Source organism: Rhincodon typus, chromosome 30 (assembly GCF_021869965.1).
Source record: "Rhincodon typus isolate 14 chromosome 30, sRhiTyp1.1, whole genome shotgun sequence".
Taxonomy (NCBI): domain Eukaryota; kingdom Metazoa; phylum Chordata; class Chondrichthyes; order Orectolobiformes; family Rhincodontidae; genus Rhincodon; species Rhincodon typus.
In genome coordinates, this window is record NC_063361.1 from 29,700,387 (window position 1) to 29,728,328 (window position 27,942).

The window sequence follows — 27,942 nt, forward strand, 5'->3', positions numbered from 1 at the left end:
CTGCCACCTACAATCCAATCCCATGACCAAAGAGATATTTCCCTCCCCACCCCATCTGCCTTTCGTAGAGACCACTTACTCCTCCGCTCCACACTCCACTATCCCCACCACACTTGGCACCTTGCCCTGCTACTGCAGTAAGTGCTACACCTGCCCCTACAACTCACCCCTCACCTCCATTAAGGCCCAAAGCAAATCTTTCATATCAGACAGGGATTCACCTGTACATCCGCCAATTTGGTCTACTGTATCAGCTGCTCACGATGTGGCCTCCTCCATTTCGTGGAGCATCTGCGCTCTGTACGCAACAAACGACAACACCTTCTGGTCGCCAGCCATTTTAACTCACCCTCCCACTCCTTGGGAGACATGTCCATATTGAGCCTCCTCCAGTGCCACAATGACACCACCCGCAAACTGGAGGAGCAACACATCATATTCGGGAGTCTATAGCCTGATGGCCTAAACGTAGAATTCACCAGTTTTAAAATCTCCCCACCTCCAGCCTCATCCTATGTCCAACCCTCCCTCTCATCCCTGCCTCTTTGACCTGACACAATCTGTCCATCGTCTCTCCCACCTACCTGCCCCACCCTTCCTACTGACTAATCCCCACCACTACCCCTACCTGCGCTCACCTATCACTATCCCCCTAACTTTCCCCAGCCCCACCGTTCCTCTCTCTATTTATTTGCCAGCTCCCTTCCCCGTCCCTATTTCTGAAGAAGGCTCCAGACCTGAAACGTCGACTTTCCTGCTCCTCTGATGCTGCCTGGTTTGCTGTGTTTCCCCAGCTCCACACTGTTGTCTCCGTAATACCACAGACTTGGTCAAAATAGAATCAGTATAGACAAGACCATATATCTTTTTTTGATCTTTATAGCTACGTATCAACTAATACACTGCACTTACACCCGAAACATGTAGGGTCACTCAGCTTTTGAGAATCATAAATCTACTCACTCCATCTAATTAGGCTGCACTGGAAATTAGCACAGATCAGAGAACAAAGCTGACTCCTTCCTGGCCTGTGTGCCTTAATTCTGCATCACAGTCCAGTTTTGTACACTGTAAATTCCTCATATATCCAACTACCGTTACAGAGAGTAGCAGAAAGGTAGCACAGATCAGAGAATGAATGGAACTCTGGGTCTGCATCGTTCAGTTACACATTGGTCAGTACATTTGCCAACCCAGTCAATAAAAAAGAGGGAAGGTTTTTCTATTGTTTTAAAAGTTCTGATCCAAACACAATCTATTATCTCTTTAATGGGAAACATCTCAGCTCCTTAGTCCAAGACTGGGTCTTCTAAATATGATTGAGTTCATTTTTTTTAGCCTAAAGCAGAACTGGATGGCATAGTGCTCCAATAGCCAATGTAGTCAAATTGCTTTAAAGCAATCTGCCTATTGGCCATGTATCTGTTTTCCAGGAGTATCAGTCAAAAGTTTCAGCTGTGGCTCCTTGATCTGCATTTCCTTGGTTCCCGCTTCACTTAAACCAACATTCTGATCACGTTCTTGATAACTGGAATTGTTTTTCATTCTTATTGGTTCATACTGTCTTTGAGTTATCTGCTTCCGAATCTCCTCCAGCTCATTCATCCTCAGCTTATGATCAGTTTCAGCTTCCTTCCTTCGCCACTGAGATCGGCAAACTATTTCTTTGTGAATATCAACAAAAAATTCTGTAAAACCAAAAGTAACGTGTCCAGTAAGTAAGTAATGAATGGCTATAATTATTTTAACAGATCATAGTGTGCACTTAATCCAGGGCATTTCTGTTCCAGACAAGATATGTGGCAAACCTATAATATTTTATATGTTTGTGCAGCAGAGAGATTAGGAACGATTACCTTGCAATTTCATAAACAAAATAACTTTAACAAGTGAAGAGCGAAATAAATATTTCTTCAAAACTGCCACACCCATGCCATTTTACATTAACTTGACCCTTGAACTAACAAGGGAGTCAAAATAATCAGGAGTGGGCAGGAGAGTGAAGTTGAGGCCCCAATCAGATAGCCATGATCTTACTGACCGGCAGAGTAGGCCTCTCCCTGCTCCTAGCTCTTATGTTCGTATTTGTAAATTCGTATAGTGTAGCCTTAAGATCACTGTTGGCAAAATCAGTAAATGAATGCATAATACTTTCATATAACATCTCTATGTTCATCATTTTAGTGGAAGTACCACCTACCAAAATCTGCACATAAATCCCAGACAAATGCCTTACAAACATATCCTATCTTTTTCTGTTAATTTCTAGACGAGAACACATTTGCTGAAGTGTTTAGCAATAGCCTCATTTTATTGATTATGGAACAGTGGGGCCTTTTACTAAACTTTGTATCTATTCTGGACACCTGCAATAAAGATCAACCAGTATCTTCTGAAGTTTAAGTGAAGATGCCTGGGCGAATGAACATACAAGTGTGCATGTGATGCGACACAAAAGCTATTCGGGCTAGCCGGCTCAGGTTTCATAACTACTTCATAACAACTACTATGTTCTAAAAATTCTCAGTGACAGCACAGAGTATATTTCCACTTAGTATGTAAGAACCACAGCTGAAATAACTCTTTTGCAACAGCAAATGCATTGATAAAAGGCATTGTACTCACAAGAAAATGTTAAGCTTGCCCTATCCACTGAATCATATTTCTGTCTTTGATTTGATTGGCCTGTGTGTTAGGCTTGCTCAGGTGACACATCTATTTCCATTTGCAGTCTTGTCAAAGCTGAATGTTATTACAGCCATTTATGTTCACTTGTTTGCAGTTCTTTAAAAATGCTTTCTGATGAGTAGCACTGGCCCACAACAATATACAAAATTATACAGAAATTACAACATGGAGAAGGATATTCAGCAAAGGCAGCCAGTATTAGTGTTTATCCCCCACATCAGCAATCATGCTAAACTCACACACAACTCCTTTACTGCACACCACTTTTCTTCAATCGCCTATCATTGATATTTTCAAAATGTTGATATGCTCTCTAATTCAATCACTTACTTTCATAGTTCGTTCTACAGCTTCACAAACCTCTGTGAAATGTATACTGCTGTTCTCTGGCTTCATGCTGTTTTTTAAATCTTCTGTCAATGTGCTCTGTTCACAGGTGCCTTTGCCACTGGAAATAGGCAGTTTCCATTGAACTTTGTCCGATCCCTTAATCATTTAAACACCTGCAAATCACCGCTTAATGCTTTAATGAAATCTGCCCTAATATACAGAGATTTTAATTTACTCAAGAAACATATTTTCTGCCATGAAAATCAATACTTTAAACTGACATCCTGTTTCAATTTTAGATGAAAAATGTAAGGCCAAACATTTTTATGGAACAAATGTGTTCTGTAACTTTTTAAGCTGCACAGTATTGCAACACTAACCCTGCTGGTCTAACTGGAGGGCAATGTGGGAATGTGCCTGCCATTCTCTGCAGTGCTGCATTTTTAAAATGTAGTGACGTGGGCAAGAACTGAGCAAAGGCTCTGTTTTATTGTTCATTACTGAGGAAGGAGATGATCAAAAACACTATAATTTCCTGGTTATGTTCATTGATTTCTTAATGCCTAGTACAAGGTGAGATACATTGAGAAGGGGAAGCAGTGTCTGCCCACCCCTGGGAGCTGGACCAAGAAAAGAAAACTGGCTAAGGACACAAAGCAATGGATTTTTAAAGTAAAAGCTTCAATGCAGGAAGCGATACTGACAGTTAACACAGTCAAGCTTGGAGCAATGCTGTGGGAATTGATTCTAATGCAGGTTTAAATTATGCTTTGCTTATTTCTCAACATGAAAAGGAAGGCACATATTGGAGGAGTCACACATGAAAGTTTCTGGTGCCTCCTAGTGGTTGCTTATTGGAAGCAATAGCCTGGTGGACATGCAAAAAACAAAGTTAGAGACAAAAAAACTGCAGATGCTGGAATCCAAGGTAGACAAACAGGAGGCTGGAAGAACACAGCAGGCCAGGCAGCATCTGGAGGAAAGGAGCAGTCAACATTTTGGGTGTGACCCTTCTTCAGGACTGAATGTGTTGGTGGGTGAAGCTGCAGAGAAAGAGGGGGGTGGGGAAAGGGGTGGAGGTGGCACCCCCCTCCCCCCGCTACTTTATCTGCAGCTCCCCCTACCCCCACATCCAGTCCTGAAGAAGGGTAATACCCAAAACGTTGACTGCTCCTTTCCTCCAGATGCTGTCTGGCCTGTAGTGTTCTTCCAGCCTCCTGTTTGTCTACCATGCAAAAAACAAAAACGGGTTAAAAACAAAATATACTTAAATACTCCACAAAAATTACAGGAGACTGAACCAAAGCCCCAAAAATAAGAAAAAGGCCTAGTCTGATTTGCAATTTTAAATATGAGGATTTTATTAATGAGTATTTAATCAATGTACTTTCACGATAGCTAAAGTTTTGCAGCAACATAAGAGGCTATTAGTAGATACTGCCTGCAAAGCAGCATCAGAGACTGAAAATACACCCTTTTTTAATCATCCATTCTACCTATGTTGCTCTTGAAATAACAAAAAAATCAATAGAGCTATTATTTGTATACTTATTAGCGTCAGCGCTACGTCAACAATGAAATGAAAAACATGGCAACCTTCCAGGAATGGAATGAGTCAGAATATCAGACAATTATTCACAGATCATACAGAACTTTGACTCATTGAGGAAAGCAAGTGTAAGCACAGAAGAATTTCTAAAAAAAACGTGGAGTCGTCTGTGGCTAGCATGTTGATCAATTATTTGCAAGTTAGAAACAAATTTTGAAATATTTGGTAGACCCAGAAATTTTCAACAAAGCCCAACAACAACTTATATGTACCTAGCATCTTAATTGTAATGAAGCATCCCAAATAGGAGCATTAGAAACACAGTAGGACACCAAGCCACATAAAGAGAAACTAGCTCAATTACTCAAGGCTTGACCAAAAAGGTTGGCTTTAAGGAGTACCTTAAAGGAGGAAAACGAGGGAGAGAATTCCAGACCTTAGCACCTGGGCAGTTGAAGGTGTGGTCACCAACGGTATAGAAATTATAATTTGGAATGCGGTTGAGGGAAGTTGAAGAAAATTCCAAAGACAAGAAATTTGTGCCTTTTAAGATAGAAATTCATAAAAATGTGACGTTTGATGGAATCTTCCCCCGTCAGCTTTCGTGTTCCTCTGATGCTGCTTGGCCTGCTGTGTTCATCCAGCTCTACACCTTGTTATCTCTTTTGTTTCTTTATGATGGGTTGAATTTTATCCAAAATTGGCTAAGTGTCAATTTTAGCAACATGCAAAGAGGGTTTTTGCCCATGAGGCTTAGTGAGATTTCTAATGCTATATTCCCAAACTCTCCTCATTACCTATATACCATGTCCAATGGCACCCCACTCATCATATTCTCCCACTCACCACATGTGTAAGTACTTATTACTGCCAGGACCTTTGTGGCACGGGTGCCATATTTCAAAAGCAATTGGAGGGCCTTCCTCCTCCCACAGGACAGGCAAAGGAGATCCAGACCCTGCCAGCCTGATCTGAGGTTGCCACCCTTGTCAGAGTTTGGAGGAACATTCAGAAACACTAGCACAAGGTCAGTGGTCTTCTCAAGTCCACAAAGGTAAGTTCCATGCTCTATCTGCTAATCTGACACTCCCTAAATCTGCTACTGCACAAATATCTCATCAAGGCTCATAGTCCACTACTCACACTGTTGTATTCAATATCTCCTCTCACTCAACCAATCATCTCACATCAGTAATCCTGCATAGCCTCTGCACTGCCCAGTCTTTGCATGGTGTTGGAGGTCAGGAAGTCATCCCTACAAGACATATTCCTCCCCCCACCTCTTAGGAACAGACCATTGATTCCCCATCACCTTGCTGTTGGCGCTAATGGCTCGCATAATGGCATGCAGATCCATGCATATATCCAGCAGTCAATGAGTGTGCTGAACCTGATTCTCCATGACAGCCGACAACGTATTTATGGAGGCAGCCAAATGCTCACATGCAAGAGGCAGCATGGTGCAATGAAGTTGGAGGAGTCCTACATCCTCTGAGTCAATTTTCCAAGTGCCTCTGACAAGCCTGCCAACTACTCTTCTATTTTCTTGTGCATTTAAATGAAGTTCTGAATCACTGATGCCATCAATGTCCCCATGATTACCCAAACAGAACTCCAACACCACCAAGCTCCATAACCCTAGCTGCAGAGCCCAGGACTGCACAGAGATGCAGTGACAGTTACAGAGTCAGATAGCATGAAAACAAACCCTTCAGTCCAAATCATCCATATCGACCAGCATCCCAGTCTGACCTAGTCCCATTTGTCAGCATTTGGCCCATATCCTATAAACTCTTCCTATTCATGTACCCATCCAGATGCCATATAAATGTTGTAACTGTACCCACCTCCAGCACTTCCCCTGGCAGCTTATTCCGTACACGCACCACCATTTGCATGAAAATGTTGCCCCTTACGTCCTTTTTAAATCTTTCCCATCTCACCTTAAACCTATGCCATCTAGTTTTGGACTCCCTCATCCTACGAAAAAGACCTTAGCTAGTCACCCTATCCATGCCCCTCATGATTTTATAAACCTCCATGAGATCACCCCACAGCCTCGGTCAACAGTACATTGGTATGGGTTAAGGCTAACAATTTTGCCAAGACAGAATGTTCAATATCACTCACATTGTACCTTCATGCTGTAGAAAATTAATAGCTCAGAAAGAGATCCTTCAGCCTATCACGTCACAAAAAAGTAACTTGATCTTCATTGCAAGCATTGCGTAAAGAGCTGTTTGAACAATCAAATGGCTGTAGATGAACTGGAGCCACGGTGTTGTGTATTTAGATGGAGCTTTGGTGGCAAAAAACAAGTTGATTAGTCTATGAACTAGTGATCAGTTCTTGATGATAAAAGCCATTTGCCTGCCAACAGCCATGTGATTGGTTCTCAGGTAACTGAATAACTTGGTTTGGAACAAGATACGGAGAAGTGTTTGGAGCTGTCAGGAGCTGTCTCTCTTGGTTGACTGTTTCTCTCCAGTCAAAACCCATTTTAAACATGAGAGAACCAGTTAATCTTTCCGTCAGCGTTTGCTGTAAGCCATGACTTTTAACTGATAAGTCAGAAATCATTTAAAAGTGAATCAGCAACCCTGTGCCTCCTGAAAATCAGTGGGAAAGGAAGAAATAGATATTTTGAGGGCACATTATTGTCATGGGTGAAATTTCATTGTAGATGTTTCCACCTTTGTTAATATAGGTTCATTAGATCATCAGATGTATGAGCAAATTTCTGTCTAGCTGCAACTACAAGATTAAAGGTACAAAGGTTAGTCATCCTTAGTGCTAGTCATCCTTTATGGTCCAAGATGTGAAGTGAGCAGTTCCTACAGTATTTCCAGACTATGGGAATTGGAATATATTTGCTACTTTGTCACTTGCACATCATAGTCATTAGTAGCTTTGATTCCTGAAGCTGCATGTTATGGTCAGGAGCGGTTAGGCCCAGGATTTGGAGCCCACACAACAGGTTAATGCTTAAGGTTCACACATGCAGCAGTGAATGCCGGTGTCTTTACCTGTACTGTATTTGTATCTTTTTAATGCTATTGCTCTTTGAAGGGATTCACATTGCACGCAAGTGAAGCTTTCTCCCTCACAGAATGAAACACTTATCATGCCCACTGGTGGCAGCCATTTTCATCTCCATTGCACACTTGTTATTTAGCAGGAGGTGGCAGTGACATTTCACACAGTGAGTCCAAGGTTCAGCTTCTTACTCCAGATATCATCCACACACACACACACACACACACCACATTCCCCTTCTCCATGACCCCATCAGCTTCGAACATCACTATGTTTCCACACAACCCATTTATTGAATAATTCTTCTCCACACATTACCCTGAGCCCCATGCATATTAAATCATGCCAGACAGAGTAATGTACTGCTCCCTCCATTGAAGCCAGGTTGGTACTGGTTGTTTATGATCCCTGCACCCCTCCTTCTAACATTTCCCCCTTCTTGAATGTTGAGATGCCCCACTTCATAACTGAGATAACCCTTACATCCCAGCATGCTGCCTCTAATCCCAACAAAAATTCATTTTCCTGATTTCCTCCAAGAACAGTGGCCCCTGATAAGCCCCCTTTATTTTTAGTGGACGGACCCCAGGACTGACTATGGCCCATCCCCCGACCAACTTAGACAGATAGCTATGAGAGATGACTGACAAAACCCCTGTCAGACAGGTGTCTGTCTTCACTTGACTGAGGATTGCTTCCTGTAGAATTTCAGACATTTTAATTATTCATTGTGTTTGCCACATACACTACTGGCACATAGTGCAGTAATATATTCACTCCCTTGATTGAAAACAACCATGACAAGTTGCCTGGTTCGTGTCTGTGCTAAATGGCAAGGCAATACAAAAGCACAGTGAACCTTTAAGCTCTGGCCGAGGGGTAAATGGTACAAGAAAGGAAGGTAAGGCATGCTGTGAGCACCAAAGTAGGTGCAAAGTGAATGAGTGCAAAGACAATAAACAAGGACTCCTGAGATGGTGCAACCCATGAGTTTGGTGCCTCTCTCTGCAGCAGTATTCCAATGAAAGGTGCTGTACATTCCAATGTGCAAATGGAAGTATAGAACAGTTTTGTAAATGGATCAAAGATGTGCATGAGGGTGTGGGGAAGTTGGGAAGTGTTGAATGGGGCAAGTGGACATTACAGTCCATGGACTGTGCCCAAACTGTTAGAGGCCGAGATGAAGGGTTGGAGGAACAAGCGGAAAGTTGGAGTTGCCAGGTAATCACTCTGAGTTTGATACCAGGAATTGTTGCCATCTAATTTCTATCCAGCAGATGGCAGAATAGGAAACTGCATATAAATAAGATGCGATTAACTAATAAGATGGTAATATATGCTAAATAGACCTCATGAGCTCACTAGTGAGAATCTTGTCTTGCCCTGTTAATATTTAATTGGAAAATGGAGCTTTTTGCTCACAATGTCGGTAATCTCCTTAATGCCAATCTCAGTGATTTTCCCAACGTTCTCACCAAGCCCATGTCATTCAGTGCCTTCAAAAATTCCACCTACTTTTTCCAATATTTCTTCTCCTTGTCTCTGGAGACTGACTCTCACTGGGTTATAATTTATGGGTGATACCAGACTTCTGAACCATCATTCATATGACCTTCTGTCATGTCCTTACAGTGAATCAATTTGAATGCATCGATTTGAATCCTGGTGACAACAAGCATCCATAAAAGCTCACTTTCAGGGAGTCAGGGGTCAATGAGTGGAACCATTTAACAGAAGTAACCCCTCTCTTAGAAAATAACAAATGCTGGAGAGTAAATTCAAGGTGGTAAAGGTCACACTGTTTTTGATATCAGGACAGTATGATAAGTGGTTGCTGCTCTTGCACAAGGCAAAGGAAATCACAGCTCAGTCTTTCAATGAGAATAAAGAAAATGTTGGTGATTCTGCCATCCAAAATTATAGGGAAATTATGATGCTGATGCAGAATTGAATGAATGTTCTTGACATTAAAATATATTTTCTACAGCACACTAGAGATTCCAAATAGTTTTTATTTAACTCACATACCAACCCAAAAATTATACAATAAATAATCTTACCTTTTACTTTTCCTCGTGAAACTGAGATCTCAGGCAATGAATCTTCCCTTTCAGTTTCAGTGTCATATTGTTCTTCCATATCCTCCTCACTTTCAGAATGTCCAGAGGCTCCACTTTCTTCATCAGTTTCATTTGGTTCCTTCCTCCTTTGAATAGGGTCACCATCAAGCTGCTGGAGGGCAGGGAGAGCTTCTATCACCCTCTCCCTGTGAAATACAGGCAACCATGAACTGAAGATGAACAAGCACTCCATTACTGAGCCCTTATCAGCAAAAATGAATGTCATATTAATATGGATTAGTCACATTATGAATACTATTAGTATAGATAGTAACCTGACACACCTGCAAGAAAAGTCAGGATAGCTTTGGTCTCACATTTCATACCATCCCACTTTGTTTCTCATTTAAGGCAAGAGGAAATCTAGAGGACAGTAAAACAGATCTCCATCCTATTCTGTCACAGTCACAACAAATTTGTTGTGTTAAAATTAACCCATAAATCTTTTACTTTATTCGAGTCAAAGTACAGTGTAAAAATATTTTGTACATCTGTTTTCTTTCAATCAACCAATATTACAGTGTGAAACATACATATCAAATATTCTTTTTTATGCTTCCTGCTGCCTTCCTGTCCTTAGTCTTGTGTATAAACGTGAGTTAGATGGGGTCAATGTTCATGTTCCTTTGGTTCCACCCATTCTACTGATGTCACAGAGTGTTTGGAGACAAGGATTTCTACTCTAGCTTTCCAAGGGAGCAAATGTATCCAAACCAGATCCCTAAGGTCCTAGTAATTGTGCCTGATTCATTGCTGTCATGCAATCAACCTTGTTACCTAAGAACAGTACCTCTAGATAGACCCATGACAAAGCAAAGGAGGACGAATAGCAGTGATCTTTCTCAAACAACCTTTACTCAGTATCACATAATGGTATAAGTAGCTGGAGTGGTTATCTGGGAAAATATCAAAGACCTGGAATGAAACATTTTTAAAGCAATATAATCAGCATTCGGGTCTCACCTATATCCTTCGTGTTTGGTGCAGTCATTATCAGTCATCTTCAGAATGATGAGACTCTCTGGAAATTCACCTTAAAGACAGAAATAATTGTGCATAAGGAGGTAAGCAACTCCAGTGACAGCCATCAAGTTCTTGGACATCTGCCTTGGTGATCTATATAAATTTAAATTATTCTGTAGAATGCAGATCTTGCCTAAAGCAGGCTCAAGGAGCTGGACAGTCTATTCCTATTTCTTATATTCCCTTTGTCATGAATTTTGGTCACACATTTCTTCAACATGTTCCATTCTAAACTGCAATGTCAATATTTCTTACTCAGTTTTGACTGTCAGCCTTAGGAAACTGGACAGCTCTGTAGAACAATTTTCAAAACAAGGGCAGATTCAATACACTTGGATTTTAAATAAACAATCCAATCTATGAGACTGGTACAACTAGAGGTTATATCTACACAATCTGTAAGAGAGACTCAAGGAAGTATTTATTTTTGACAGAGTAATTATTCTCTGAAACAAACATCTGAGATGCATGATAGGTGTGGATTCACTACACAGTCTTTTCAAAGTGATTTGAACAGATTCCTGAGAGCTGAGTCAATTTCTGGCTATGGAGGGAAATTATCATGGTCAGCTGCATGTCTTCCAGAATTTGCTCAATTGTTTTCGGATTGGAGAGAAATGTCCCAGAAATTTTCCTGAAGTTGGCAGTGGTTTTTACTTCCCCCTGAAAACAACGGGGCTTGGATAAACTATATTGGATTTATTGGAAATGATAGGTAAAATGGTCCTTTCTCATCTATTTTCCAGTTATTTCATGGATTAATTAGAGAGCTGTTTCAAGGGGACAGCACATACATTATGGGCAGAATGGACTCCTCCTGTACTTATTATTCTATCCACTTTGGACAAAGAAGATGTGAATGGTGTAGAGGGAACATACTCTGGTTTGAACTCATCTCTTAGCCCTGCTTCAGCCAGTTCAAAAACTGGTAATGATGACATGTAGGAATATGCATTGTATTTTCAGCTGCCTGACAGAAATTAGTTCTGACAGTGCTGAGATACAAGGAATCTAAATGTACTCTGGTAAAAGCAACTGAAGGTGTGAAAACCTTGGAACATATCACGCAGAACAGATAAGGTAAACCCGTAACTGTAATAAAGCCACGATTTGTCAGTAGTACTGGGAGTCACAAGTTCAAAGCAGTAAAGTAAATTAAAAACAGATTTAAGAAAGTTCTTCAGACAAAGCATGATCACATGGATTAGCACCTTGATAGGATGTGGAATCAAATGATTTCAGATACTAGAATTGTTTGAAGCTGTTAAATGCCAAAAAGGGAATTATAAATTTGTCTGGAGTAACAGGTAGAATTAACATATTTTGTTTATCGCATGAAAAGCTCCTAGGTTGTAAACAAGACTTAATGTAGAGCGCAGATCAATTTAAAAGATGTACTGATAAATGCTGGAGGTTTGCAAGGGTGATTGGCCTAGATTAATTTCTCTCAGTATTTAATATTGTGATTTTGTTTTAATGCAGATTCATTAATACGCCCAGACCACTAATTTCCTTATTTATTAATAATTTTATAGATTACTGTAATATTGTTAGGTCATTATATTTGTGTGGCCCAACATCATTATTTGTGATTCAATCCCCTTTTAACCATTTTGCCTGATGTAGAAAAGCAGTGTTGTATCAAAGCCAGAAATCTACACTTGAGGTAGGTACAGATATTTACTTATGGATGAAAAGCACATTCATAATTTAGTACCTTTCAAGTAATTCACATACCAGACTTTGAGCTTCTACCTAACCTCCCACAGAACTTTCCAACTTTATTATAATATTGACACTGACACAAACTGCATCACTTAAGATATAAACTGAGAAAATTATGCAATTTTATTTTATTAGAAAACATACGTTCTTTCTTGATTTTGATGAGAAGAATCATTGATAGAGAATAAGCTTTCAGTCTCAAAACTTCCTAAGTTAACAGCAAGATCACATTCTCTTCATTCTGCTTCAGCAATGTATCTTGACCTTAAAAACAGTCAGACACAGCATCACTAGGAGACTCTATTACTACCATTCTCAAGTGTTCATAGGTAGAAGGAACTGGACAACATTCAAGCTCGGTGAATCACCATCATGAAATCCCCAAAATCAGCATCCTGGTGGGTTACTATTAACCAGAAACACAACTGGACTAGCCATATTGTGCCTACAAGGGTGGTCAAAGATTGGGAATTCTGTGGCAAGTAACTCATCACTTGACTCCCAAGTGTCTGTTTCCCATTAAAAGACAGAAATCAAATATATGGTGGTTAATCTCTATTTGGCTGGATGAATGCAACTTCAATAATATTCAATAAGCTTTACACCATCTAGGATAAAGCAGCCCACCTGATTGAAGTGCCAATCACCACTTTCAACAGTTACTCCCTCTGCTGCCAAAGCATAATGGCAGCAGTGTGTTCTCTACAGAAACCTGCTACCTGCAGAAACTCAACAATGCTCCTCAATTACACTTTTCATATCCATGACTCTACCACATAGAAGGACAAGGGCAGCAGATGCAATGGGAACACTATCCACTTTCAAGTTTCCATCCAAGCTACACACACCATCCTGACTTGGAACCATGTTGTCATTCCTTCACTGTGACTAGGATTAAATCTTAGAACTCTCTCCCAAACAGCAAATGAGTATACTCACACTTCGTGAACTGCAACCATCACCTTCTCAAGAGTAATTCTACATGGGCCACAAGTGTTGGCCTATGCAGTGATGTTCGCATCCTGTGAAAGATTGAATTTTTTAAAAATTGCAAATAATTTTGGTTGCATTAAGGATGACTTCATTTGCTGGACTCTGTCCCAATTTGAAAAAAGCTGAGTCTCTGCAACTTATTTTGTAAATGACCTTACAGTCATTAATGAGAGGATACTTTCATCCCCTTGATCTGACTGGGATTCAAATGCCTTCAAGAGAAATAACAAAGGACTAAATGTTTGTATGTTCCAGCAAAACAAGAATGTCCACTTTACAAATGTAAATGGTGATGAAAGTAAACGAACCTGGGTCAAGCTGTTCAATCTGATTATTTGAAAGGTCTAAGAATCCCAGTTGCTGCAAAGGTTTAAGGTTTTCCACCTTCTGGATTTTGTTACTAGCCAGTGTCAAAAATCTGCAATAGAATATAAGAAATTTAATATTCCCCACATTCTTTCAGGTTCTCTTGCATTATCTATCAATATGCCTTTCAATAGTCACTACAATCGTGACACAGAATAAGGACCCTCATAGGCACTCCAGCATTGATGATTAGAAAGAGTGTCCTTCGCATGAGTTACTGTGGATCCTAACATTAAGCGAACAGAGACTACACTAAATGAGTACTGACATGCATACAAAAGTAGGAGTCCTCACAGTAAGTAAATAATGATTCTTGCACTAAAGCCCTAGTGACCCTCACACTGAACAAGCAATGACTCTCAGTGGATGAGTTGTAGAAAATGAACACAAACTATAAACATGCCTTGTGCTAATTTTAATAGAACCAAAATATGTTAATGAATTTGGTTGTCATGTTAAATTGTACTCACCTTAAATTGCCAAGCAATTCTAAATTTTCTATCCTCTTTATCTGATTCTGCAATTAGAAAGAAAAAACATAAGGAGACAGTGATGTAACCTCCTAGCGAGAGATTGACTGTTCACATTCTAAGGTGGAAGATCACCTGTACTATTATTGGTGTTAGGATCTGTAACCTACTGGTCAAACTGCCTAAAATCACCTAAGCATCAACTTAACAGGATAGGAACAGGCCTTTTGGCCAAACAAATCCAGCAACATTTGTAAGACTTTTTTTTAAATACAGGGTGAGTTTGCATTTCATCATTACACCAGCACTACATTTCACTTTTAATTCGCCCCTGTGCTTAACTGCTTCACTCATGTTAGTTTAACTGTTCCATATTTTTGGATTTAATAATGCTCATGAATGCTCATTGCTATAAAGGTTAGAATTATCAATAATATTTTGAACAGTTTAAACTCCCCCCTTCCTTCTGCTCCTGATTCATAATAAGATCCGGTTAGACTGGAAGCGGCTGTGTTCCAGTAAATCATAATATAGTCTTTAATCATAGAATTTTTCAGCACAGTAGGAGGATATTCCACCCACTATATCTGCGCTGGCTTTTTGATAAAGCAGTTCAATCAATCCCACTTGAGTCCATGTCTGGATAGCAAATACTGAGCTTGCTAGATTTATGAAGTAAAACAGAAAGTGCTGGAGAAACTCAGCAGTTCCAAAAGCATTTGTGAGAGGGAATCAGGCGAAATAGAGTCCAATACCATTGTTTTCCAAATCATATTCTCCAAAGAAGAATTATACATAAAAACATAAAAACTAGGAGCATGGTGGCTCAGTGGTTAGCACTGCTGCCTCACAGCGCTAGGGACCCGATTCGATTCCAGCCTCAGGCAACTGGAGCTTGCACATTCTCTCTGTGTCTGCATGGGTTTCCTCTGGGTGCTCCGGTTTCCTCCCAGTCCAAAGAAGTGCAGCCTAGGTTGATTAGCAGTCAGAAATGCAGAGTTACAGGCGTGGGTCTGGGTGTGATGCTCTTTGGAGAGTTGGTGTGGACTGGATGGGCTGAATGTCCCGCTTCCACACTATAGGGATTCTAGGAGCAGGAGTAAGCCTTTCAGCCCTTTGAGTCGGCTCTACCCATTCAAAATGATCACAAAATGATCATTCAACTCAGTACCCTGTTCCTGTTTTCTCCCCGTATCCTTTGAACTCTTTAGCCCTAAGAGCTATATCTAATGGAAATAAGAGAAAAATACTGCGGGCGCTGGAAATCTGAAATAAAATGCCGAAAAACCCAGCTGATCTTTGTAGAAAGAAAGAGTTAACATTTTGAGTCCAATATGCTTCTTCGGAACTAAAAATGTGTTGGAAAATGTGTTTTGATACTTTTGGCAGAGGTACAGGAGCAAGACGACAGTGGGTGCAGAGGCCCAGTGCAAAAGACAAAACAGTTGTTCGTAGTGACGAAAGAGAGATGTAAAATAGGTATAAATTAATCAGTGAAAAGGAGAGAATGGGTCCCCTCCCTTTCAGTAAGTTAACATGGCAAGGTTCTGGGGCAAAGTAGGTGGGGATAGGGTGTAGGAATGTAAGAAGTGGGCATAAAACATTAACTCTGCTTCTTTCTTCAAGATGCAGCCAGACCAACTGTGCTTGTCCAAGGCTCTGTTTTTATTCTGGAAAGCAAGTGCAGTCAGGGTATTTGACGTGACAGTTGAGACAGATTTCCCCATCATCTAGTATACAGAATGTTGTAGTCCACCAACAGGTCAGAAAGGAGGAATATTTCGTCTTCTGGTTTGAAGTTGTTAAGGCTAATTGTAGCACTTCTACCATTAATTGAATTGAAATCAATTTATAAACTGGATGAGGGATTTGTCTTATAAACAGAGATTCAGAAATTGAGCAGTTTGGGCCTACACTCTCTGAATTCTGAGAAGAATGAGAGCTATAGAGAAGATGTTGCCTTATGTGGGAAATCCCAAACAAGAGGTCATTGTTTTAGGATAAGGGGTAGCAGATTTAAAGCAGTGTTGAGGAGACATTACTTCTCTCAAAGAGGTCGTGAATTGTAGAATTCATTACCCCAGAATCTGGAGGGTACCAGGACACTGTGTAAACTTTAGGAGGAGATAGATCAATTTTTAATTAGCGATGGGTTGAAAGGTTTTGGAGAGCAGTGAGGAACATTGAGTTGAGCCTGAGATCAGATCAGCCATGATCATATTAAATGATAGCATGCTCAAGAGGCTGAACTGCCTACCCCTAGTTATTTTGTTCTTATGTAAACTTGGAATTTTATAATCTTTATTACTATACTAGTTGGGGGGTTTACCAACTGAGATATCAAAAGAAGCCTGAATGTTTACTCTTCAATCACTTCAGCGAAACCATCTGTGGGAGGTTGCAAATAGTACCTGCTGAAGATAAAGACTGCAGACATTTTCCAAGCATTCAATATTTTCAAGGGCGCCAATATTCTCCCTGTCCAATCGAACAGTTGTCAACTTCCCCACGGCATTTGTTCTGTACAGAATATGAATTGTTTGTTAACATCGGGAGTTTAAATTTTTAATCAAAGCCAATCCAACAAAAAGGTATCACTGAGTCAGACTCAAAAAGACAACTAGCACAATGCTCCTAGCAACGTCGTAGCAAAAGAATTCACAACTTTTACATACTTGAGAACATTTTTCTTGCCTTTGTCAAAAAGAATTTGAGAGCATCTTTTTTACTAAATACAACCACTAGATGGAAGTCTTGTACTAATTTTAACAATTCTAATTATAAGTTTGCATTATTTAGAAAATGAAATAAATTATTCTAGGGGACTAGCTGGAAGAGAAATTGAGGTGAAGCAAAGAAATATGGTACTTTGCTTCTGCAAAGTTTATACCCTCAGCTAGGAAACAAGCTGATGCATCATAAATTATACACAAACACTAAAACTCAGAAAGATATTGCTTATGTCAATATTTCAGATAAAGAGAGTGAAGGTATGACAGTGGGACAATAACTCCCTCATATCTGAACTTCATGAGAATTATTAGAATTGGGTGGTACGGTTGCTCAGTGGTTAGCACTGCTGCCTCACAGTGCCAGAAACCTGGGTTCGATTCCACACTCAGGTGATTGTCTATGTGGAGTTTGCACATTCTCCCTGTATCTGTACATGTTTCCTCTGAGTGCTCTGGTTTTCTCCTACAGTCCAAAGATATGCAAACTAAGTGGATTAGCCATGGGAAATGCAGAGTTATAGAGATAGGATAGGAGGGTGGGTGCGGGTGGGATGCTGTTCAGAGGGTTGGTGTAGACTTGGCAGGCCAGATGGCCTGCTTCTACACTGCAGGGATTCTATGATTCTAACACTGTTCCATATTATTTCATAATATCTAAGTTACATTTCTTCCTCATCCTATACGTATAAATCCATTGCCTCTATGTCATTATCCATTGATACTTCTTATAAATTTCATATCTATATCATTTATCTCTCTTTTTTTGAGCTTATCATACTCCCCATCCCTTATTCCTGCATCCTTTACTCACATCTTTAAACTTTTAGGGGATGATGGGCAAATTGCCAATGTACTTTTAACACAACTGACTTTTTACCTAGATAACAAGGTGTGGAGCTGGATGAACACAGCAGACTAGGCAGCATCAGAATCATAGAATCATAGAATCCCTACAGTGTGGAAACAGGCCCTTCGGCCCAACAAGTCCACACCAAACCTCAGAGCATCCCATCCCCGTATAACCCATCTAACCTACACCTCCCTGAACACTACGGGCAATTTAGCATGGCCAATCCACCTAGCCTGCACATCTTTGGACTGTGGGAGGAAACCGGAGCACCCGGAGGAAACCCACGCAGAGGAGCAGAAAAGCTGACATTTTGGGTCGGGACCTTTCTTCAGAAATGGGGGAGCAGAATGGGGCTCTGAAATAAATAGAGAGAGGGGGAGGCGGTGATAGAAGGTGGAGCAGATAGGTGGAGAGAAGACGGAGAGGTCAAGGAGGCAGGGATGAAGCTAGTAAAGGTGAGTGTGGGTAGGGAGTTGGGATGGGGGTTGGTCAGTGAGGAGGGAGGGGCAGGTAGGTGGGAGGGAAAACAGACAGGTCAAGGAGGTGGGGATGAAGCTAGTAGAGGTGAGTGTAGGTAGGAAGTGGGGGTGGGGTTTGGTCAGTGAGGTGGGAGGAGCAGATAGGTGGGACAGAAGACGGACAGGTCAAGGAGGCGGGTATGAGAGGGGGTGCTGGTCTTGGGATGAGGTCGGGGGTGGGGAGATTTTGAGGCTCGTAAAGTCCACATTGAGACCATTGGGTTGTAGTCTTCCAAGGCGGAATATGAGGTGCTGTTCCTCCAGTTTTCGGGTGGCATCATTTGACACTGGAGGAGGCCCAGGATGGACATGTCGTCCAGGGAGTGGGAGGGGGAGTTGAAGTGGTTTGCGACTGGGAGGTGTTGTCGTTTGTCACGAACCAAGCATAGGTGCTCCACAAAGCAGTCTCCGAGCCTCCGCTTGGTCTCCCCGATGTAGAGGAGGTCACATCGGGAACAGCGGACACAATAGACCACATTAGCGGATGTGCAGGTGAACATCTGTTTAATGTGGAAAGTTTTCTTGGTGCCTGGGATGGAGGTGAGGGGGGACGTGTAGGGGCAGGAGTAGCATTTCTGGTGGTTGCAGGGGAAAGTGCCAGGGGTGGTGGGGCTAGTGGGGAGTGTGGAGCAGACGAGGGAGTCGCGGAGAGAGCGGTCCCTCTGGAAGGCAGATAAGGGTGGGGAGGGAAATATATCCTTCGTAATGGGGTCAGATTGCAGGTGGTGGAAGTGGCAGAGAACGATGTGTTGAATCCGGACGTTAATGGGGTGATATGTGAGGATAAGGGGAATTCTGTCTTTGTTTTTATTGCGGGGAGGGGTGTGAGGGATGAGTTGCGGGAAACGCAAGAGATGCGGTTGAGGGCATTTTCGACCACTATGGGGTGGAAATTGCAGTCCTTGAAAAATGAGGACATCTAGGATGTCCGGGAGTGGAATGCCTCATCTTGGGAGCAGATGCTGTGGAAGCAGAGGAATTGGGAATAGGGGATTGCATCCTTGCAGGAAGGTGGATGAGAGAAGGTGTAGTCTAGGTAGCTGTGGGGGTCAGTGGGTTTGAAATAGATATCAGTTTCCAGGTGGTTACCAGAGATGCAGACAGAGAGGTTCAGGAAGGAGAGAGAGGTATCAGAGATGGTCCAGGTGAACTTAAGGTTGGGGTGGGGGTGTTAGTAAAGTAGATGAACTGTTCGAGCTCCTCGTGGGAGCACGAGGCGGTGCTGATATAGTCATCGATATAACGGAGGAAGAGGTGGGGATGGGGCCAGTGTAGCTGCGGAAGAGGGATTGTTCCATGTATCCTACAAAGAGGCAGGCATAGCTTGGGCCCATGCGGGTACCCATGGCCACCCCTTTCGTCTGTAGGAATTGGGAGGAGTTGAAGGAGAAGTTGTTAAGGGTAAGGACGAGTTTGGTTAGGTGGATAAGGGTGTTGGTGGAGGGGAACAGATCAGGCCTGCGGGAGAGGAAGAAGCAGAGGACTTTTAGGCCATTTGCATGGGGAATGCAAGTATACAGGGATTGGGCGTCCATGGTGAAGATGAGGTGTTGAGGGCCAGGGAATCGGAAGTTTTGGAGGAGGTGGAGGGCGTGGGTGGTGTCCCGGACATAGGTGGGGAGTTCCTGGACCGGGGGGAGAAAATGGAGTCCAAATTCCCATATGCAGTTTCATCTGTGCTTTCTTCTTTGAAGTCTTACTTAACAATGGTATTTCACTGGACACTACATCTGTGCTAATAAACTAATTGATTCTGTCTCTTTTACAATGAATGAAATTTCTTCTCAAATATTGTAATGTGTTATACTTCCCAAATCTGAAACTGGAACTTTCAAATTCCTTAACATTGTCTTGATCCTCATCACTCAATGAGTCAATGCAATGTTTTAACCAGTCTAGTTCACACACTGTAGATGTATATCCACTGTCTAATACTGCACAATTGAAAGACTATGCCATCAACACATTCGTCAGTAGGCTGAAACCTGTGACTAATGCAGTGCCCTTTCTTTGGTCTGTATCTCCATCTTCTTTCTCCAAAGCTCATGTTTAGTTTCATGTTCTTTTAGTATACTATTTGAGAGAATTCATGGCATAATGGTACTTTGAATCACACCTGAAACATCGATTGACTACACCCTGAACAGTTCTAGGGTTCATTCTTTTATTGTAAATTTAAAATTGCATTCACTTCTCAGAAGTATCAATAGCATTTCTGCCCTAATTTCTATTAGTTACAGTTTTCCATTCAAATTATTGTCTAAAACCTGTACCTGATGGTCTTACTAAATTGTTATTGTTCTCCATTTTCTGTCATATTGCCCATTCGTGTTACAAATGCTGAAAGGAATACTTTCCTAGGAACTTTTTAGTACTTCTGACATCTGTTCTGGGAATGTATGTTTATCTGTAAAATTTAGTTCGCTGCAGGCATATTCTGTCTCTAGCAGCTCTCTCGCTGCAGCAACACTTCACCCATCCCACTATCATGAACATTTAATTTTATTAATTAATTACTCTAGTAGCTCTGCTCTTTACACCTTATTGTAATTTTTTTTACACCAGTATCAATCTTATACCTAACAAAATTATTTTAAGAACAAGAGAAACAAAAGATTAGAGACCTAAACAAAAGTTAAAAACCTTACTTTTAACTTGAAGAGTAGAAACAGCCATCAATCCTACTCAGCAACCAGCTGCTTTGTTTAGGCAAAAACAACCAAACACCTCACCCCTTCTTCCACTCAACTCTTGAAGGTGCTTAACTCCAGCACTCTGATGTAAACCACACTCAAGTGCTAAATCAGATTAAGTTGGCTACTTATAGAGTTGTGAAGAAGGGCCACTGAACTCGAAGCATTAATTCTGATTTCTCTCCATAGATGCTGGAAGACATGCTGAGTTTTTCCAGCAACTTCTGTTTTTGTTACTTACATATGCTGCCAACACAAAAGGTCTATATGAGTGTATATAGGGATGGCACAGTAACACTGCTGCCTCACAGCATCAGGGACCCGGGTACGATTCTAGTCTTGAGTGACTGTCTGTGTGGAGTTTGCACGTTCTCCCCATGTTCGCGTGGGTTTCACCCATGCTCCAGTTTCCTTCCACAGTCCAAAGATGTGCAGGTTAGGTAGTTTGGCCATGCTAAATTGTTCATTGTGTCCAGGGAAGTGCAGGCGAGGTGGATTATCCATGACAAATGTGGGGTTATGGGGATAGGGTGGGGTCCTGGGTTTCTGTTTGCTCTTCAGAGGGTTGGTGCAGACTCAATGAGCTGAATGGCCTCTTTCCGCACTGTAGGGCTTCTATGGTTCATTTAATGAGGATCTAGTTTCAGCTGGTTCTTAACTAGGTTGGTGTTTCACTGGAGCCCTTGAAAAAAAAACCCTATTTCAGGCTGGCAACTGCAGATCCTAAACTGTAGATTTCAGATTAATGTTGATTACAAACCACTGAATAAACTAGGCCAAATTAAATTTGTACAAGCTAAAGAATTAGACTTTCTTACTCAACAAATGCATACACTCAGTCCCAGCAAAAGCTCTAGATTTGCATCTCATCCCTTGTTGGCCAAAGAAGATAAGTTTGTAAAGTGGCAAAGCAGGTTGATTGTCAGCCTGTAAATCCTTTCAATACAAACACAGAGAATGCCAGTAAAACACAACAGGTCTGGCAGCATCTGTGAAGGGAGAAAAACAGGGTTAACGTTTAGAGTCTGGTATGACTCTTCTTCAGAACATAGCGGCTCCTTGCTGACTTTCTCCAGCATTCTCCATACTTGTTTCAGATTTCCAGTGTCCACGTATCTTATCCAGTATCTTGCTTGCAATCCTTTCACTGGTTGGAGTCATACTTGGCACACAGAAAAGTGATCGTTTTTGGAGATCAGTCATCTCAGCTCCAGGGCATCTCTGCAGGGATTCTTCAAAACATCCTAGGCCCAACCATCTTCAGCTGTTTCATCAATGATCTTCTCTCCATCGTAAGGTCAGAAATCAGGATGATCACTGATGATGGCACAATGTCTAGGACTGAGGTTGTAGACTTGCTCACCGAGTTGGTGTGTTTGGTTGCAGACATTTTGTCACCCTGCTAGGTAACACTGTCAGTGCACCTCTGCTGAAATGTTGGTGTTCTGTCCCGTTTGTTATTTATATGCCTTCGTTTGCTGGGGTGATTGGCATTACTTCTGGTTCTGTTTTTCAGTGGTTTGTACATCGGGTCGAGTTCAATGTATTTGTTGATGGAGCTCCGGTTAGAATGCCAGGCCTCCAGGAATTCCCTGGAATGTCTCTGTTTGGCTCGTGCTTATATGGATGTGTTGTCCCAGTCAAATTCGTGTCCTTCGTTGTCCATGTGTATTGAGCCCAGTGGGAATTAGTCATGTCTCTTGGTAGCTAGTTGGTGTTCATGTATCCTTATTGTCAGTTTTCTTCCAGTGTGGCCTATGTAATGTTTCTCACAGTCCTTGCGTGGTATTTTGTATATTAGGTTAGTTTTATTGATTGTAGGTATGGGATCCTTTACATTCATAAGTAGCTGTCGCAGGGTGGTTGTTGGTTTGTGGGCTACCCTGATACCTAGTGGTCTGAGTAGTATCCTAGGTATCAGGATAGCCCACAAACCAACTACCACTCTGCAACAGCCAATGACAAACATAAAAGATCCCATACCCACAACCAACAAAACTAACGTAATATACAAAATACAATGCAAGGACTGTGAGAAACATTACTTGGGCCAGACTGGAAAAAAACTGACAATAAGGATATACGAACACCAACTGGGCACCAAGAGACATGACCAATTCTCACCGGTCTCAATACACACGGACAAAGCAGGACACAAATTCAACAGGGACAACACATCCATAAAAGCACAAGCCAAACACAGACATGCCAGGGAATTCCTGGAGGGCTAGCATTCCAACCAGAACTCCATCAACAATTACATTGAACAGGACCTGATATACAAACCACTGAAAAACAGAACTGGATGTAATGCCAACCACCCCAGCAAACCGAGGCATATAAATAACAAGCGGGGCAGAACACTGACGCTTCACCAGTGACAATATTACCTGGTAGGGTAATGAAACATTTGCAACCAAACACACGGGCTCGGCAAGCAAGTCTACAACCTCATCCACAACCCGAGCTACAAATCTTCTCAAAAATTTCAATGATTGGTACTATTTGTGACTTGTCAAGTATTAAACAATCCATGTCCAAATACAACAAGACGTGGACAATATCCAGGCTTGGCCTGAAAAGTAGCAAGTAACAATTTACAGGTTATGACCACCTCCAATAATAGACACTTTAACCAGTTCTCCTTGATATTTAATGGTGTTACTATCACTGAATCCTCCTCTTTCAACATCCTGGGGATTATCATTGACCAGAAACTGAACTGAACTTGTCATATAAATACGGTGCTTAAAAGAACAGGACTGAAGCTAAGAATATTGCTGTGAGTAATTCATCTCCTGACTCCTCAATGCCTAGCCACCATCTACTAGGCACAAGTCAGGGCTATGTTGGAATACCCCATTTGCCTGGATAAATGCAGTTTCAACAACACTCAAGAAGTTTGACAACATCCAGGACAAGGTAGCACACTTGATTGGCACCACATTCACAAACATTTAGTCACTTCATCGCTGATGCTCAGTAGCAGCAGTGTGTACTATCCGCAAAAGTTCTGCAACAATTTGCCTTGATCCTTGGACAGCACTTTCCAAGCCCACGATCAATTACATCTAGAAGGACAAGGGCAGCAGATACATAAGAACACCGCCACCTGCAAGTTCTCCTCCAAGCCACTCACCATCCTGTCTTGGAAAAATCACCTTTCCTTATTGTCATTGGATCAACATCCTGGAATTCCCTCTGTAAGAGAATTGTGGATCAACCTACAGGACATGGACTGTAGCAGTTCAAAAAGGCAGCTCACCACTACGTTCTGAAGGGCAGCTAGGGATGGGCAATAAAATGCCAGCAACACCACACCACACAAGTGAATAACTAAAACAAAAACCTGATGAAGAGTGGGACAGTCTCCTGGTCAGCCATCCTGCAGCAGGTAATAGCAAACCATTCCAGTATTTTATCTATAAGTGTGGTTCACTCCAATGGAAACTCATGTCCCAGACTTCAGAAATGGAGACAGGAGAACAGACAAATGGGGAATGATAATCACAGGATCAAGAGGGGATCTTCCAATCTGCATAGCTCAGTGCCATGTCAAGAAAAATTGTTAACACTAACTGGTTGGAGAAGGCCTAATTGCATCATTGCTGCTACTCTCAGGTGCAAGATGGCAGCACAGTAACAGGTCTTCCTGTGGGCTCTTGCCCGGGGCTCATTAGCTCCAATCTGCTCTTTCTTCTTTGTTTTACTTTTGCTTCTGCTCTTTTCTTTTGCTTTATTTTCCTTTTTTTTGATCTTTTTCTCTTCTTTTCTGTGGTAAGTTGGTCAGCAGTAATGGCACTGCAGCGAGAACAGGCCCCATGCAAAATGGTGGACGTGGTTTCTCCCAGCGATCGGAGGCAACGGCAGTGAGGATATTCTCCCGGTGACAGGAGGCCAGCAGCAGCGAGTGTGTTCTGCCACCATTCGGGGCCTGTGGCAACAGCAGTGATGACATTCTCCCAGTGTCAGGGCTAGTGGCAGCAGCAGTGAGATGGTTCTCCCAGCGATCGGGGATGGTGGCGTTGGCGGCAGCAGACTCTTCAAGATGGCGGCACCAGCAAGGTGACATATGCAGCTGAAGCGGGACTCATGAGCCAGTGGTGGTCTGGCCTGCCAGCACAGTCAGGGACTCTTAGTTGTTGGGCGAGCATGGGTTCAGCGGCATCAGCAAAGTGGGCCCAGCCACAAATAGATGGCATCTAAAGTAGGCAACTCCTATACTGGTGGGTCCAACACTGGTGGCACCAAAGCAGTGGTTTCCCTTGAGTCTGGGTACTGGCATGGACTAGGTCGGATAGACTGATATTCTGAACTTTTTACTTCTTTATTTTTCGAATTTATTCCTAAGACCTATAACGCTGGACCATTTATTTCTTTACATCTCTAATATTTTTGTTTCCCAAGAATTTGATCTTAAGTATCTGTACCTAGGTACCTTTGTGCTGTAATGTAGAAACTGTAAATTTTTCACTGTACTCATTTGAGTAAATGTGACAATAAAGCTAATTCAATTCATATAACCACCCAGTCTTAAAAATACAGTATTATTCATTTATAATAACTCCTGCTGCCAGCCAGAATGGCCACCAGCACATGCACAACTGCTCCTGACACATTCCCAATTGGCAGACAGTAACAGCATCAGAAAATTTGTAACAAGTTGTTATAAAACCTAAAAGACCCCAAGGAACCACCAAAGCTACCTTAGGCCAAGATTTCCTGGTCAGACTGGAAGGCATACAAATTCAAATTCTGGACAGTGAGTCGTGGAGATGTCTAGCTTTGTGGATAAAGTTACTACACAAGCTTGGTTGATTGTCAATGGAACCCTTAATACTGTGTCAAAGTCTTGAGCCCCACATTAGACGATGTTTGTTTAATTTAATATGTTATTTTAAGTAATCATGGAATCATAAAATCAATTAACTGAGCAAGAAACTTTTGGACAAGGTCATTGGAAACGGCTCTCTAGTGGATATGTTCCATTATGAAACGTTGCAGCTTACACATTCATTGAAAGGTATGTGGATTTAGCATAATAGAACTAATTATTATTGCTGGTTAGTGCTGTTACTTTTCTCTTTGGTACTTTCCCCTCTTACTCTGTCATGGTTTAAGGTGGGGAATGGAATAAATGCAACACTAACTCCTATCCTCCGTAATGCATTTGCAAGAATTGCTCTCCCTGTTGCACATAACAAACTTTCTCTGCTGAGGGCAGCTACTCACATGTCTTCTGGTGTCAGTTTTTCTGCAGGGAGTTGCAAATTTCGCTTAGCGATCAGTGACATGGAAATGTACACTATCTTCTTTGATTCATGTGGACTCTCTGAAAACAACATGAACACATCCTGGTTACTGAGATAGTAGGAACTGCAGATGCTGGTAAAACTCCCTCAAGGTCCCTTACAAGTTAACTTTAACTATGGAGCTGGTAAATATAATGGAACACTCTTAGTTGATAAGGTTTGGCACTGTTGCCCAGACACAAATCTGACCATAGCAACATAAAGAATAAATATTGCAGCAACTGACTTATTCAGGTAAAATCACTAAGCAGCCCCATCACATTACTTCTAGGTACTGTATTCAGCATGCATAAAGTGAGAAGTCACACAACACCAGTTTATAGTTTAACAGGTTTATCTGAAATCACAAGTTTCGGAACGCTGCTCCTTAATCAGGTGAAGTGAGCAATGCTGTGAAAGCTTGTGATTTCAAATAAACCCATTGGACTATAAGCTGGTGTCATGTGACTTTTAACTTTGTCCATCCCAATTCAACACTGGCACCTCTACATTCAGCGTGGATAAGCAGTGTTGGTAAAAAAACATTTTGGGGAATTTTAAGCTCATGAATCGTAGAATGACTGCAATATAGAATGAAGCCATTTGTCATGTTGTGTTCATGACAGCTCTCTGTAAGGATTAACCAGATAGTCCCAATCTCCAGCCTGATCCTTGTAGACCTGCATTTTCTCATTGGGTTCTTATCCAGTTCCCTTTTGAAAGTAACAGCTGAATCTGTCTCCACAAAACTCTCAGAAAGTACATCCCAGATTCTAGCCATTCACTACGTAATGAAGCTTTTCCTCATGTGGCTGTTGCTTTCCTTACCTTTCATTTGACATCATTACTCAATAGTTCTTGATCCCTCTGCCAACAGGAGCTAATAGTCTCTGTCTAGTCTGTCGGAACCCCGTGTTATTTTGGACACATCAATCAAGTCTCCTTTCAACTTTTCCGTCTCTGAGAAGTCTCAGCTTCACCAATCCATCTACATAACTGAACTTCCCTCATCCCCGGAACCATGTGATGTTGATCTGGGAATATATATATTTTGGCCAAGAACAACTAGGAAAACTCTGCTCTTTTTCTTTGGAATAGTGGAATTCATCACAACAGGCAGATAGGGATTCAGATTGACGTCTCAGCCAAAAGACGGTACCTCCGGCAATGCAGTACTCCCTCACATGTTAATAGAGACCTGTGGAGCAGGTGGGACTTGAAGCTCCAAGCTCAGAGGGAGGGACACTACCAGTGTGCCACAAGAGCCCTTTCAAACCATTTAACGGTTTATTTCTAGGTATTTTCTACTCAAATTTGTTCTGAGCTTTTATTACACACCTCTGGAACAGGTGGGAAATGAACCTCCTGGATGAGAGATAGGGTGGCTACCAGTGCATCATAGAGCTCTTTCATCCCATTTAAGGTATTTTCCAACTGACCTATTCTGAGCTGATATTACACACCTATGGAGCAAATAGGATTTGGACCAGGGCCTTCTGGCTCAGAACAAAAACTGAAATTACTGGAAAAGTTCAGCCAGTCTGGTAGCATCTCTGGA

At 41.7% G+C, this 27,942-nt stretch overlaps 1 protein-coding gene and 1 long non-coding RNA gene across 2 annotated transcripts in view; one reads left to right on the forward strand and one right to left on the reverse strand.

Annotated features, from left to right (window-relative positions):
- The window catches only part of LOC125486614, a 121,839-nt gene that overhangs the window by 62,532 nt on the left and 31,365 nt on the right, over positions 1-27,942 (forward strand). The gene's annotated exons all lie outside the window — the stretch shown is intronic.
- The window catches only part of LOC109921411 (leucine-rich repeat-containing protein 46), a 29,251-nt gene continuing 2,168 nt past the window's right edge, over positions 860-27,942 (reverse strand). The window contains exons 2-8 of the mRNA XM_048614821.1: positions 26,326-26,425; positions 16,712-16,820; positions 14,301-14,347; positions 13,773-13,882; positions 10,687-10,756; positions 9,664-9,869; positions 860-1,688 (exon numbers count right to left, since the gene is read on the reverse strand). Coding sequence (XP_048470778.1) covers positions 1,408-1,688; positions 9,664-9,869; positions 10,687-10,756; positions 13,773-13,882; positions 14,301-14,347; positions 16,712-16,820; positions 26,326-26,387 — 885 coding nt within the window. The 5' untranslated portion in view covers positions 26,388-26,425 and the 3' untranslated portion in view covers positions 860-1,407. The remainder of the gene's footprint in view (positions 1,689-9,663; positions 9,870-10,686; positions 10,757-13,772; positions 13,883-14,300; positions 14,348-16,711; positions 16,821-26,325; positions 26,426-27,942) is intronic.